Source organism: Varanus komodoensis, unplaced genomic scaffold (genome assembly GCF_004798865.1).
Source record: "Varanus komodoensis strain SLA01 unplaced genomic scaffold, ASM479886v1 scaffold8, whole genome shotgun sequence".
Lineage (NCBI taxonomy): Eukaryota > Metazoa > Chordata > Lepidosauria > Squamata > Varanidae > Varanus > Varanus komodoensis.
The window spans coordinates 30,351,780-30,367,177 of record NW_025336481.1 but is presented as its reverse complement, the minus strand read 5'-3'; the positions used below and the strand labels follow the sequence as shown (position 1 = coordinate 30,367,177).

The window sequence follows — 15,398 nt, the reverse complement described above, 5'->3', positions numbered from 1 at the left end:
TTGACAAGCCATCCGGAATCCTTAGGCTAATTAATATTGCAGGTGGCTACCCCCAAATCCACCCCTGTTGGCTTCACCCATAGCAAGAAACTATGGCATGTCCTCAGTATACCCCAAATATTCAAAATGAAGACTCACCTCTTCAATGAGAAGCCTGTGGAGATATTCACTTGTGGCTTCCAATTACACCCAAACCTAGCCACATGAAAGACTGGATGGCAAAAAGCCTCTTTTAACAGTCTTAGTTGTGCGTGTGTTTGTGAGAAGGGGATCTGGTTAAAATTTGTTAAGAGTTCATTGATCTATGTAATGTGATCTGATGAGCATGCAGGAAGTCTGGGTAGACTTTCTCGATTCCCTAGTTTACCACTTCCTATTCCACAAGTTTCCTTAGTGCTGAAGCCTCTGAAGCATTAGTACCACTGAAACTATGTTGGCCATCTACTGCCTGCCTTTTGACCTGCTTCTTAAATGAATGTATCTCAGCTGCCTCTTTTTCACCCACATCCTGGACACCCACCTGCCCTGCCTATGGCCTCTATACTCTTCATTCCCACCTTTCAATTATTAATCCTGACAATTTTCACAAGCACATTCCCATAGGCAAAATCACACTCACGTGCTTGCTTGCTTGCTTATGAGGTTGAGAAAAGAGTATGAGATCTATAACTACTTTTGGTATGGCATGTTAAACTGGAGTTAATACCCATGAGGAGATGCTACTGAGCATGGGACTGCTTAACTTCAAAAAAAGTAGGTAAGGGGAGATACAATGGAGGTGTACAAAAGGATAGAACATACAGGGAGACATTTTACTCCCTTTTCCATAGTATGAGCATCTGGGGTCATTCCAAAGAGCTAAGTTGTAAGAGACCTGGGACAGATAAAAGAAAGTACCTCTGCACATAGCACATAGTTCAGCCATGGAATTCACTGCTGCAAAATGTAGTGATGGTCACCAATTTGTCTGACTTTAATAGGCAGTTAGGAAAATTCATGGAGAAGGTTGTCAGTGGCTACTCACCTGATGGTTAAATGCTAATCCTGGCATCAAAGGCAGTTTTCTGTTGCCTTCATGTGCTTCTGGTGGGCTTCCCACAGGCAACTGGTTAGTCACTCTGTGAATGGCATACAAGACGAGAGCATCTCTTTGTCCCTCCCAGCATGGCCTTTCTTGTGCTGTTATCATACCTGTGACAGAAGAGGCTGACTGTTTCTTTGTATATAATGAAAACCAATGTAGAAGCCAGACCAGGCACCCATGTTTCCATTCACCTAAGGACTGGCAATATGTCATAGCATCAATTATAGTCCAAGTATAACAAAGTGTTGATGAATGACTTTCAGCAATTACCTTTATTTTTTTTAATGTTAGCTCGTGGTCCATTATTATTCCTATTTATGAAGCACTTTCTCCTAATAATTTTTGTGAGGTTGGCCAGTACTATTCTCATGGAGAACTACAAGCAAGATTTACTGGTATCGGTAAAGTCCCTCAATAGTTTTGGCAGAGATAGTTCCTGAGTTCAGGACTTGATGGATTCTAAGCCCAAATTTCTGTCCAGTGAGGCATTCTGGTTATCATTTATTGCATGTGTGCACTGATGTCTTTGAACAGTGAATCTAAGTTTATACTCCAAAAAGAAAATATTCATGTCATCCAGACTGGCTACTCTATGATCATCTTGACCTGAATCAGTGGAATTTCTCCAGCCAGTATTGAAATAAGTGAGTTGAAGAATGCAGCTATAGTCTTGCTCATTCTGGTTAATAAAAGCATTTCTCCACACCTTACCTCTTGAGTAAAGTTCAACTAAATAAAGTTTTAGATCAGTTAGACAAATAAAATGCCCACTCTTTTTCACATGGTGCTAATCCCATAATGAACATATGTTGATCGGTAAGCCAGAGCAAGATCTGAGTAATGATGCATGTGTGACTTGGTACTTACCATTGTATTTAAATGGTTTTATCTCAGGAAAGGCAGAAGTCTTGATCAGTGCTGTGATTCAGCATTTATTGCTAGTCTGTGTGAATTTAATCTGATTTCATGGGAGGAACAAGGAATGAAGTATTGTAGCTTATGGCTGTCAGCAGTGAAAAATAGCTGGGCATGGGACAAACAGCTTCATTGCTGTGATTGTTTCCGGCTCAAAACACTTCTAACAGCTGTTTGCTTTGGCCACCACCCGGATTCAGTTTTTTTTTTTCTTCCTCAAATGATTTTTTAAAAGATGTGGGTTGGTTATTTATGTAAGCAGGAAGAGGTCTTTGTTTCCACTGTTGTAGACTCAGTTGGAATACAAGGATGTTTCTTCTGCTTCTCTCTCTCTGTCTGTTTCAGCTAATTTACAGCAATGTAATGGTGTAAGGAGACGAAACAGCAAATTTATGAGCTCTTTAATCCCAGACAGGCAGCGTTGTGGCAATTACCTTCAAGGAAAGTTCACGCCCCAAAGGAGCGTTTAGTCTTACACAGCCACTGACTCATTCAATACTGTTTGAGCAGGAGAGCAAGCACAGAGATGAACGAGAAGATCTGCCTCTTCATGAAAAACCGTTATATTGTTTTTAAAACTTTCGAAAGATGACTGCAACTTTTGTTTGAAGCGTTTGTTCTGGAACTCACTGAAGCTACAGTCTGCCCAGCTGAGGTCAGAAGCAATTTTCTTTTTTGGCAGAAGTGGAGACATTTATAAAAGCCATGCCTGTGCTTGGGGTTGCCTCAAAGCTAAGGCAGCCACCTATAGGGTCAAAGCCTGTTCATACTGCCCATCCGATACCAAATCTTGGCACAAGCGGGCCGCAGCAATATTCATCAAAGTCTTTGGAGCTTCCTAGGGCAGAGAGCTCAATGCTTGCTTGTCAGTTTACATTAAAGTCAGCTTGTGATTTTGGAGAAGCAAAAGCACTCCAAGGAAAAACCAAGGACACAGAAGATAGCAAGGTTAGTTCTGAACTTTACCTGCAGATCTGAACTTTGGAGAGAGTGACCTACTTATGCTCAGTGTCTGTCTAATATTGTGGTGGGAACGAGAATTGTATGTCTCATACATACAGTGAACTAGGTTGGGGGTAAATTACCTTATTTTATTTGGAATGTTGTTTTGCATCCAGTGCAGAATCAGAGGAGCAGAGCTGTCAATTGACAGTGGTAAAGGAAATATTGACATTTGGCTCATGCTTGTGTACTATATTTTAAGAAACAGTGTTCCCACGCTATCCCTGGCTCCCAAAGGAAAGTGTTTCCAGGCAGAATAGCAACCAACACTCTTGACCTGCTTTTTGTTTTGGTATGCTTTCCAATCCATATAGCCAGATGTTTTTCAGAAATGCAAAAATGCAGAAAATGATATATTCTGTCAAGCGTTTACTAGTGTGAGACTGCATGATCTTATGTTACCTCTGTTTCTGATATGTCCAGGATGCTCTGAGTTATCATGATTTGAATCTAAGAGGTCTTTTGTTTTTAATAACTGAAACACTATGAGTTCGTTCAGGTTTCTTCAGCAAGGATCTTACCTACTTTGTTTAGTGCTCTAATCTTAGAAGTACCAAGCAGAATTCCTTCTGCTTTATTTCATGTGCAGATTCTTAATTTAATAAAGAAAACAATGTATCAAAGAAAAACAACTGTGTGTAGCACAGGCTTATATTCTTTATAGTCTTTCAGTAATTACAGAACTAAAGCATGTGCTAAAAAGACATTGTTCTGCAATAATAATAATGAGAACATTCTGTGAAGCAAAATGGGAACTGAGAAAAGGATCCCTCTTAGCTTTCATGATACATTTGCCATAAAACATCCTAGTAATTTGTGTCCACACAAATGTCACACATTTCTGTGATGGTTCTGTACTTTAACACTTAGTGTAGGATATAAAACTAAGATGCTTCCTTTGAGCACAACTACTTTTGAATATGGGTCAATCAATGAATGGCTGACTTGCATATGATGTAGCTGTTCTGTCACAGACTTTCTGTGTAGGTCATGGTGTGTCCCATGCTGTGTATTTTGGTACACCAAATTTACCCAATTTGCAAATGTGCATCAAGTTTCAGAGAATGGCCTTTTAAAGGTCTCCTATGTCCTGTATTAATTTCAGCTTTGCACTGGGGGAGAAACATCAGAGGATTTTCTTTACCTACAACTGTTTCAGTTGAATGTTATCTGAAACCTGCTTCTGCTTCTTTTGCTTCTTATTATTAACTCTGATGCTGGGAACGATTGATGGCAAAAGAAGAAGGGGATGGCAGAGGATGAGGTGGCTAGATGGAGTCACCGAGGCAGTGGGTGTGAGCTTGGGTGGACTCCAAGGGATGGTGGAGGACAGGAGAGCCTGGAGGAATGTTGTCCATGGGGTCACAATGGGTCGGGCATGACTTTGCGACTAAACAAACAAACAAACAAAAAATACTGCCCAACTGCCAAGGCTCTCACTTAGTCGAGTGCATGTTCAATGTCATCCTGCATATTTCTTTGTTTTTGATAAATAAAAAGGATAAGAAATACTAGGGTTACCACTGGAAAACTGTTTTGAGCCTGACCGCACTATTTACACATCTATTTTTCAAATGTATGCAAGTTGTTTTATTGTTTTCCCTGAACTTCTAGTACATTAAATATTTCAGTGGCATATTAGTAAAGCATCTGATAAAATGCCAGAAAAGGACACCCACCTCCCATCTCTTCATATCTTCATGGGACATGCCCATGGATTATGTCCCCAGTCTGTATCAGCCTTTCCCAACATGGGGTCTTCCAGATGTTTCCATTATCTCTGATCACTATCCATGCAGGTTGGGGTTAATGGAATCTGTCATTCAAAACGGGGTGGGGGCAGGGAGAAATTGCAGGTTGCAGAAAGTATACCTTATTCAAACATGGGAGTCCTAAGGATGGTCCTCTTTGTTTGTATATATGAGTTTGTATATATGAGGTTCCATTGCTGGGTTTCATAGACTTAGCCTGACAAACATGTTAAGAAGTGGGAAGGCATTGATGTAGAAGGTGTTTTACAGAGCAAAGAGATGCATGCTATTGTTCTGTATTGTACACTCAGTTGCATGAGCCTGATCATGAACTACTGACATGACTATGCCTCTGTGCTTGGTTGATTATGGCCTTTGCATCCATCAGAGATAGGAATGTGTGGTCCACAAGCCATACATGCCCTGCCCTGTGACTGTTTTTGTGGGTACCACTGTGGCCCCTTTTCCCACAGCCAACAGTCTTGAAATCCTGGAGGGGAGTAAGGCATGGAGGTACTGTGTGCCTTGACGGTATGCAGAACCATGCTTCTGGAAGTCTCCCAGGAGTGCAATTCCAGTTGGAAACAAGGTGCATGGTCCCAACATGCCTTGCTTTCCCCTTTAAAATTGCTACAATGTTGGCTGCTACCACAGTGGTGGGGATGGAGTGAATGCCTTGTAGGTTTGGAGAGGAGGGGAAAACACATTCTCCTGACCCCTACAAGTTGCCCACCCCTGACATAAATCAATAGTCACTTTGACAAACAGTTCTATAGATTAAGACCATGTCTCAGTGAGGTTGCCATACATGGAGAAACAATGAGTTAGATCCAAGCGTGCCTTTCCATTCACAGAAGGGAATACTCCAACTAATGAAACAGGGCTACATCCAGTGGAGTTTTTGTGAATATAAGTGAGGAGAATTGTCTCTCAACCTCTGGAGGAAACCTTTAAGAGTACAGTGGGCTGCAGCCAAAATTCAAGTTGCCTTGTTCAATGAGTACAACATTGCTCACAGAAGTCTGGATTCAATCCAGCATCTTTCCACTATGCAGTGGAGTAGGGGAACATATCCATACTTGAAGAGATCCAGCTATTGTAAACCATGATGAGAACTCCATGCAAGCACAAGCTGTATGGCAGGCAGCAGGTGTAGCCCACCACATAGTAAGCAATGGCTAAATATATTGATCAATGTGACAAATGTTATACCTCAGACATATCTCCTGTTTGCAAATTAAATGAAACTGTGCAGCTATTGATATTGCAAAACGAGAACAAGCTGTGCATACTTTTGAGGTGAGAAAATATTGGGTTACAAATCAATAAACAAGCCCATTTAAGTTAACATTTGATCCTGAGCACATTGATTTGATGTAATTCCTGCTGAAATCCATGGACATCTATATAAAAAAGGTTAAAGACTTAAGTGGCATACCCTTGACTTTAATGAAACTGTAGTTAATTGAAGCAATTGCTCTATATCAACCCAAATGTAAGTACTTTGACTGGTCCGTATTCTAGTTTTATGCAATACGCATAAAATATTCAGTCTTCCCTGGGATTGAATAGCCTTTGTGTGCATTGCAAAAGGAAACTGATGGCTCCTTCCCCTTGGAAACATTCCTGACTATGAATGCAATGCAGTGTTTGGGTCTACTTTTCAATCAATAGTAGCCTAGCTGCAGTTATACATGCTCTGGTAACCTCACATTTGGGTTATTGTAATGTATGTGGAGCTGCCTTTGAAAACAGTCCAGAAACTTCAACTCATCCAAAATAATGCAGTAAAATTGTGAAGAGGATTAAGCAATTGGATTATAGTGTACTTGTGCTTCATGATATGCACGGTCTATTTTTGGGTCCAATTCAGACTGCTTGTGTTAACCTATGAAGCCATAAATGCATACATAGATTAGTGCTAGGTTACCTGGAGGATGGTCTCCTTGCATACCTGTTTGCACCCTAAGGTTATTCTCAGAGGCCCCTTTCCAGCTGTTCCAACAAAATGAGGTGCTTTATGTATACACCTGTAATGCAATATTATATTTATTTTATCCCATGAAAACTACTTGGGTGAGATGCTGAGAATTCTCTTTTAGAGAACTGTGTTCCTGGCATGCAGTGTGAAAGTACAGGAGATAACATCTTTGAAATTCTACCAATGAAAGTCCACTTAGGCAGGGTGTGTGCATTGGGAGGCATGCTGCTCTTTGCCCTCTTCTCTTTCTGGTCCCCACTCCTGGCACTGCCCTGTGGAATTTAGCAATGGCAGCAAAACAAATTGCCAAATTTTCATTGGCAAACCATTACAGAGGCCAAATTCAGCTTGCAGATTTCAGCGCTGCAGTGGCAGGGTCTTCCGGGTCATTCCAGTGGGCCAGTGTGGGTCTCATGCTCACAGCCTGCACATTGCCCACCTCTGGCTTAAGAGGACCAAAGAGGATTTACTCTGCATTTCAAGCCACTGGCTTTATACTGTGGATGCTTGAAACTATCATTGAATGCTTCTGAGGATTAAGTGCGGCAGGAGCACAGATGTAGATGTTGCTCGAGCAGCATAGCAGCGATCAACATACGGCACAAGTGCACCCTTGTTATTGGGGTTCATGCTTCTCCAGGTAGTCCTAAACAGATATGGATCCTGCACAATTGTTCCCCAAGCCTTCCCTGAGCTTCCTAGGTGAATTTCTTTGGGATTAGCAAATGCATTAAACACATGACATTCCTAATGTATAGTGCTATACCTTCAGGAATGTTTCCATAGACACAGATCAGATAAAAGGCCTTTCACTCAATGTAATGAATATCATGTCAGAATTTCCAAATGCAAGGAAAATCTGCTTGTGTTTGGGCAATTATGGAATATAATTGGATATGTGGGAACTCTCATTTTTGAGGGAAAATGATGACTCTATCTGTTAAAGATAATGGAAAATATGAATTAATCATCTGGTTTACATTTGTGCTTGGCTTCTGCTTTCAGGTTCTAGTTTAGCTTTTCAAGTGAATTGGAAATGCAACTCTTGCAGTTGCTACAGTGGTTAAGCTTTCCTGTCCTATCAGAAAGGTGTTATGATTAATATGAAGAGAATTCACTGCACATTCTATCTATAGTTTGAAAAACGCTGCATTCCAGAATAAATATGATTTTTCCGCAAAAACAGTATAATAGTTTTGCACTTAGACGCTTCTTCTGAAGATTTGTGTATCATCCTTGTTGGAGACTTTTGATACCCCTTTTGGTTGACTTCCACACTGCATTGCATTGTCAAGTTGAACCTAGACTGTAACTGCAAAAAGCAAAGCAATGCTAAACAAACAAACAAACACCCAAAAAGCAAAATAAAAACCACAGCAACAAAATGCATGGCTTTCTAGATGGTTCTTCTATTGATCTGGGATCAGCCGTGCTTGATATATGTTTAAATTCCCAACTAATAGCTGAGTAATCTATATATCAATCCATCTATTCATCCATGACTGGGATCTAAAGTTGGTATGGTTGGGCACCTTGGACATTGTCAAGGGTCTCTCAAAGTGTTCATCCTCTTCACTATGGCAATCTTCTCGTTCACCCACATCTCATTTTGGACTGGACAACGGTGCAGGTATGAAGGAGGAAAACAGATGTGATTGCCTGCATTTCATTGGTTCTCTGCCTGGCAAGCTTGAAGGGGTGAGAAAGAACAGGAGCAGGCTAATGTTGCTGAGAAGGCTGATTATGTGATCTGGTTCATATGACATGACAGCCCACCATGGCTTAATTTACCTATGAGAATTGTGCGGCACTGGATACTCATCGTGCAATTTTTATATGGTACTTGGCTTGAACCCCGGCAACCCATATGAACCCACGAGGGATTATTTATGGGTTAAACAATCTTCTATAGCCCATGACTTATTTTAGGGTTATTTGAGGCTTGCCTAATCCTCGAATAACCCTGGCTACCTAAGCTCACACAACATGCAAAAGCATGTTGGCGTGGTGGTTACAGTGTTGGAATAATTACGCAGGAGATCTGAGTTCTGGTCCTCACATGGCCATGAAAGCTCACTGGGTGAATTTGGGCCAGTCATTCACACACAGCCTAACCCACCTCCCGGGTTTGTTTTCATGAGGATAAAATAGAATGCAGAAAGATTATGTAAGCCACCTGCATATGGGATATAACTGTAATGGAAGATCATGTAATAATATGACAAGCTGTGGCAAATCAGGCACCTGCAACAGTCGGAGGAAAATTGTGTCTGCAAGTGTCAGCATGATACAACATGGCAAGCTAAGGTATTGCATTGCATGAACTGAGTCACTGAAAAAGAGAGGCCCATTCAGGTGTTTTGTCCAAAGACCCTCCAAACCCCCCCCCCCTCTCTCTCTCTCTCTCTCTCTCTCTCTCTCTCTCAGCGTACAAGTATTCTCTACTTTCTGCTACTATTTCCTCACATAGTTTTTAACTATCAGCAGAGCCATAAGGAAAATGTCAGGATAATTTGTCCTGGAAGAAATTTTACAAAATACCAGATTGCTCATTTAGGAAAAGAAATCTAATCTCTCTCTCTCTCTCATGTGAAGAATCAGCTGGAACTTTAGTACCATGTGCATTGCCTCACCATGATATCTATATAAATCCATAAGGCTCAAGGAGACAGAATGATTGCTGCCTCCTATTAGCTTCAGTGTGGCTTTCTCTAGGACAGTCTGGGACAAACACTTTGCTGAAGCTAAGCAGGTTTATGACCAGTCAGTGCCTGGATGTCTGACCTCCTTGGAATCCCACAAAAGCTACCTTGGCTTCCCTAACAGAAGGAAGATGGAATATAAATTAAACAGTAAAGGACAAATATGCAATCCTATGCATATTCAGATAAAAATCCATGCTTTTTTCTGTGTAAACAAGCATAAGGGTGAACCCTAAAATATAATACTGCATTTTACCGCCCAAGGCAGGACAATTAGCCAGAAACCTTAGAACTTTCTCTCCTTCAAGGAGAATCACAAAGTACAGGATGTCTGGTCTTGTTGGCTTTTGTAACCTAGCAGGTGACAGTATTGCTATTCTGTTTTGTGGTAGCACACAAGAGTGATACAGCCTTATTATTGCATCAGGGGGGAAAGGAGACCAACATAACCATCAAGGATTTCTGAGTACTTGAATTTTCATATGTTCTTGCAGAACTAAATGTGGGTGGTGGCAATGGGATTCTGCTGCCAGTATGTGTCTGTTCAAATGGGTAAGGAAAACTATGGCTATCTACTTGCTTAGAATCCTACAAATGGTGTCATGTTTTCATTGACACCTGGGCCATAAAAAATCTCATATGGAAGGCAATCCATCTTAGCAGGGATTTGCATTTGATGCCCAAAGCCTGAACTGAACTGGGGCTCTTTGTTCTTCCTTCCAAAGGGACAAAAACAGAAGCTAAAACCTGCATGAGGCTTCATGATATTTTTCCCACCAGAGCTCTTGGATGAGCCAATTCAAAGTACCTTGGTTGGTTGTTGGGCTGCAGCATTATTTGGCTGTTGGCTATTTGGCCGCACGACAATCAGGCAAGCATTTGCTTGTTTCTGCACTTACAACTCCCGTTAATCTAATTAGCTGAGAAAGGACATTCACAGTGTGGTTCCTGAGGCTTTGCAAGCATCCAGGACTATATTAACAATGTTTCTGGCATTTCCCTGCTGTTCCTACTTCTTCTGAAAAAAAGAAAGGATTCTTGACCCCAGGGGTCTGGGTAATGACAATTAAATTCATAGCACACAGCCCATGTGTCTGGGAAGCCAGCACATCCAAAGCTGCTCTGTAACAATCACCAAACAAAAATTTAATCTACTTTCTTCTTCAACCCTAAGTTGCCATGCAGTGCCCATCTCAGATAAAGCATGATTTTGTCATTTGTCATAATGATCTTTCTCAGTCCTCTTTTGATGTTAGGAGTGTTCCTAACAGTTGGATACTTTCAATGAATTTTGAGTTGCTATGATGGTTTCTTAGGTCATTAGCCTCTCTTTTATGTTTTTATTGGAATGCGAAAATTCACTGAAAGATTGCATAACATACTGAAATTCTCAGTCAAGGAATTCACCATGTTTTGTCTGGTATGCTCTAGCAGATAATTCCCTTGTGTGAAGTGTACAGTTTTCTAGTGGCTCTTATGCAAGCACTGTATAAACCAAGTTTTGAGAGCTTGGAAAGTGAGCAGTTCAAATCAAAGGGAACATAATCCTGAAGTGGTTAAAGCAGGATCAAACAGTGTGGGCATAAAGACCCAAGAGCTGCCAGCTAATAATGATGTCTATGAGTCTGCATATCTAAAACATGAGAAGTGCTAAAAGGTGCAATATTAATAGAGATACGCTGATGCATCTGTCTAAGAGAAGACTGGAATGCTGCTATTTTGCTTGTACATTCCTTGTCACAGTAAAGGGTTGGGAAGCTTATGGCCCCAGATGTTTTGGTCTACAGCTTCCATCAGCTCTAGCCAACATAATATCTGTTGCCCAGCTGCTTTATAGCTTTCTGGTTGATTTCAAGAATTCTGGTACTTGGCTAGAGCCAGTGAAAAAGTAAGGGTGGAGCCTGAGAGATTCCAATGGGAGTGCAGATGACAGACAATGCTTTCTGTAGGTAATTCCAGAAGATATGGCTGCCTGTGTCTGGGCCTGTATTCCAGAACACAGTGAAAGAGCTTCACAGAAAGCAGTGTGAGAGCAATGCCTATACCTGTCTCTGTCAAAGAACTACTTTGGTCTTCCACAATTCATCTTACCTCTGTGCAGTTTATGTGGACTAGCACACAGGTAAGGGAAAGGACATGCCTGTGGTTTGCTGTCTCATGCAGCAGCTTGCAAAATGTGACCTGGAGACCCCTTAGCATATGTGTATGTAGCAAAAAGGTTTTTGTTTGCCTAAACGGGAATCATAGTGTTTTTCCCTTGCACACCAAAAACACTGACTTTTCACAGAAGCTTCTGGCAACTGGCCCCAAAGATTGGCTTCAATATGGATTATGAGTTCCATCCCAGACATAAGCATATGCATACTCACACAGGTACACACAGTTGGTTGTGCCGTGTTTAACAATGTAGGTCGGGGCCACCTTCTCCCACTTGGTGCCCCCAAGATGCGTTGGACAGCACCTCCCACTAATCCCAGCTGGTATTGCCATTGCTCTTGCTGGTTGGGATTTGCAGTCCAGCATATCATCAAGGAAGTTGAGGAAGACTGGATCAAGGAAGTCAACAGAGAGTTCCTGACAGTTCCCCCTGAAACATGTGGCCAGTTTTCATGAAGACCTGAACCTCCCTAGCTACCTTTCCACCCTGATCGCCTATGATTTTGCAGACTCCATGGCTTGTTTTCTCATTAGGAAAGTCCACTTTTCAACACTTGCTCAAAATCATTACTCAGCTGAAAATATCCAATTAATGCAGCTGCAGTTAATCTGGAAAATGAGTTCAAGAGGAGGCAATGGAGTCTCCTGAGCATTTCCTTCCCCCCTCCCCCCTAAATATTGTGCAGCAAAGCTGCATTCCACATTTCTAGCACCTGGCCCAACATCTTGATGATGCTGTGCTGGACTCCCAAGGACTTGGCAGCCTCTGCTTCCTGTTGTGCATCAGGGTTTGATTTATAGGACATCTGTAAAACCACCACATCTTAGTAATCAGGATGGTCATGCATAGAAAGCTGACTTCCTAGCAAGGGTTTTTGAATGCTTTCATCCAGCAGGAAAGGTCTGTATGTCTCATATATGATTTAGGGTGAGTAAGGCATAAATCAGCACACAAAACTTTTACTCACCACTAACAGCAACAATGGGATTTCCTGGCAAAGCATGCCTCTCGGTAAACAGGATTTTCTTTTGCAAATGAAGTTCGTCTGCTTAAAATCAGTCAAAAGATACTTGAGTTGATCAAAAAGTGTATAAATAACAGCCATTCTCTGAAACAAAGAACAAAAAGAAAAACCCATCATTGTGATCATAGTATTGCAATATAATGGATAAATAATTACAAGGGCTATTGGATAATGTGGAGGATTGTGTAGAGGAAGCAGCCTTTCTGTACGGGAACTGCATAAACAAAATCGTCCTAGATATAAAGGTGCTTTCTTCGCATCCTTAGCAGCCTAATTAATGTATCATGCTATAAAGGGATGTGATATTTGATTCCTAAGTTGTTTGAGGATTATAAGCAAGATAAACTAATATCCCAAGCCAAGAAACTGCAAGCTGCACCACATCACTAGTTTGCTGAGTGTTGGCCACTGTTTCTTGGTGGTACAGGAAAGAGTGCTAAAAGAGGGTTTTATTCTGGGTGCCATGACAATAACATAACAGGCCGCAGTTGTAAATAGCTGCTTTATTTAGCAACTTGAGTTTTGAGCTTGGTTAGGGAGGAAAAGGAATGGCTAGCTGGAACGGATTCCAGGAAACCTGGCTTTGCAGCTGACCCTGAATATTTGTTACTCTCAGCATTTCTTTAGAGACAAAACAGGCATGATGCTTCCCTTTTGGAGGCACAGCCATAGTGCAGTGGCAAAGCATGAAGTTCTCATGAATGAGGCTGTTGAAAGGAAGAGTGTGGCTTCCAGCCAATGCTGACAGTGCTGATCCAGGTGGAGCATTTGCCTAAATAGATATGTGACAGCTTCTTCAGAGGAAAATTATGGGAGGCAAATCAGTTCAGTCTCGTAGCTTTCTCATTTAAAATGAATTTACCTTCATACATTTGATTTATTATCTTTGTCTCTGCAGCAATTAACTTCCCAGATACAGTAACTGATTTTGCTTATTCAGTAGAAGAATACAAGTGCAAAGGCACTTTCTCTAGGACTCCAGGAAATCAAACGTTTGTGAATAGCAGCTATGCATCACATGGGTAGTATCCAACACTGCTGTCCCTGAAACCAGCAGAAATACTTATTTCTGGAATGGAGTAGCTTGGCAGAATGCCATTCCTCTGCTTACCTGCACCATTCCAGAAATGAATGTTTCATCACATTTTGATTTGCCTCCAGAAGCACTAAATTTCCACTAGGCAAGTGGTAGATATTGCTTGCATGATGTAGTTGGTCAGGCAGGCCACTTATGGGTGATCACTATTAGATACCACTTCGGGACTTGTTCCAGTGACCCATATGGTGGTTTTGCTGATTGATACACTGAATACTATTAGTCCAAGCAGAGGAGATCAGTTAGTGACTTAACAGCTGTGGCATAAAACCAAATTCCCTAAGACCAAACTCCTGGGCTTCTGCTATGTGATGCTCCTTTAATACATTCAAGTTACTGTTTATTCCCATCATGTTGAGGGAAGCAGTCTTCTTCTCTTATCACTGGATATAATCCAACATTGCTTTCTTTGTTGTGGCTATATTCTAGAAATTTTGATCTAAAGCAAGGATGGGGAACTTTACGTGGGTGGAGGACAGGATCCTCAGCCACAGACTGCTTCAGACTTGGAAAAAATATGCACTATGAAGCCAGGGGTCTGGATCAAGGCAATTTCCTTTGGGAGCACAGCCAGCTCAGTGAATGTGGCCCATTCACTTGCTGACCAAGTTCTAGTTGGAGAAGTTCCAGGGGACTGGATAATGGACTAGATATATGGAAGCATATTCCCTACTTCTGGCTGGCTTCTTCGCTGAGGCAGCTTTACCTGCCCTGCTTATTCCCCCATTGGAAAGGAAACAAGATGTGCTTCAGGAAGTCTTTGATGCTATCCCTGATCAGAGATTGAAGATAACACTGAGAGCTCCTCAGCTGGGAAGTGGAGTCACATGCTGGGAAACCTCCAGTCACTGATAGAAGGTAACAGCTGGGATTCCTCTCCCAGGTAGCTTCCAAAGCAAGGAAGTTGGAAAAAGGACTAAAAAAAAGGGAACCTCTGTAAGCCAAGCAGGCAATCTTTGCAGTCTAGATTAGGTCTGTGGGCCTGAGAGTCCACATTTCTGAACTAAAATAACCCTTGGAATCTTCTGGAAAAATCTCCTGAAAGGTAAGGTGAGCTCATTTTGATGGAAAACTTCAATGGTATATATTTATTTACAACTTTTGTAAGCCAGCTCAGTATTAGCAGAATTAGCTAAGCCAGTTCACTATTAGCCATCTATCATCAAGCAAAATTATAACAATAAGACCACTATAAATAATAACTTAAAGGCAAAGTCACCTGCATAAACCAGGAGTATAAATCCTGGCCAGGAGTATAAATCAGCAGAGCAAAAGTATGAAACCATCACTACTGCATACAAAATATGCTCATCCTTTTGTACACAAGAAACCCTGGTGAAAAATGGATTTGATTTGACTCTTTCTGGCTGTTAAGCAGCATACCATTTTGTGAACACTGTTTGAACCCAAGCCTTTCTGAGTTACCCTGCTTGTGGCACCTGCTAACTACTTTAACATCTCTGAGAACAAGTTAACCATTATTACAAGCACCTTATTTTGATATGATCCCCTCTTAATGCTATACCCATAAATTTATCTAGTTACAAAGGCAAATAAACAAATTCTGCATAACATTTCAGACAGTTTAGATCCTTAAAATCTATTATTACATTTTTATAAAAGCATAATGCTCACTAATAAATGCTCTCTAGTTTCTTAAGTCTTTCGAGCCCTTTTATAGGGAA

General features: G+C 41.3%; 1 protein-coding gene across 1 annotated transcript in view; it reads left to right on the top strand.

Moving 5' to 3' along the window:
• The first annotated feature begins 2,618 nt into the window (after positions 1-2,618).
• NAV3 (neuron navigator 3) overlaps positions 2,619-15,398 on the top strand; it is a 263,434-nt gene continuing 250,654 nt past the window's right edge. Inside the window, exon 1 of the mRNA XM_044455417.1 lies at positions 2,619-2,947. Coding sequence (XP_044311352.1) covers positions 2,705-2,947 — 243 coding nt within the window. The 5' untranslated portion in view covers positions 2,619-2,704. The remainder of the gene's footprint in view (positions 2,948-15,398) is intronic.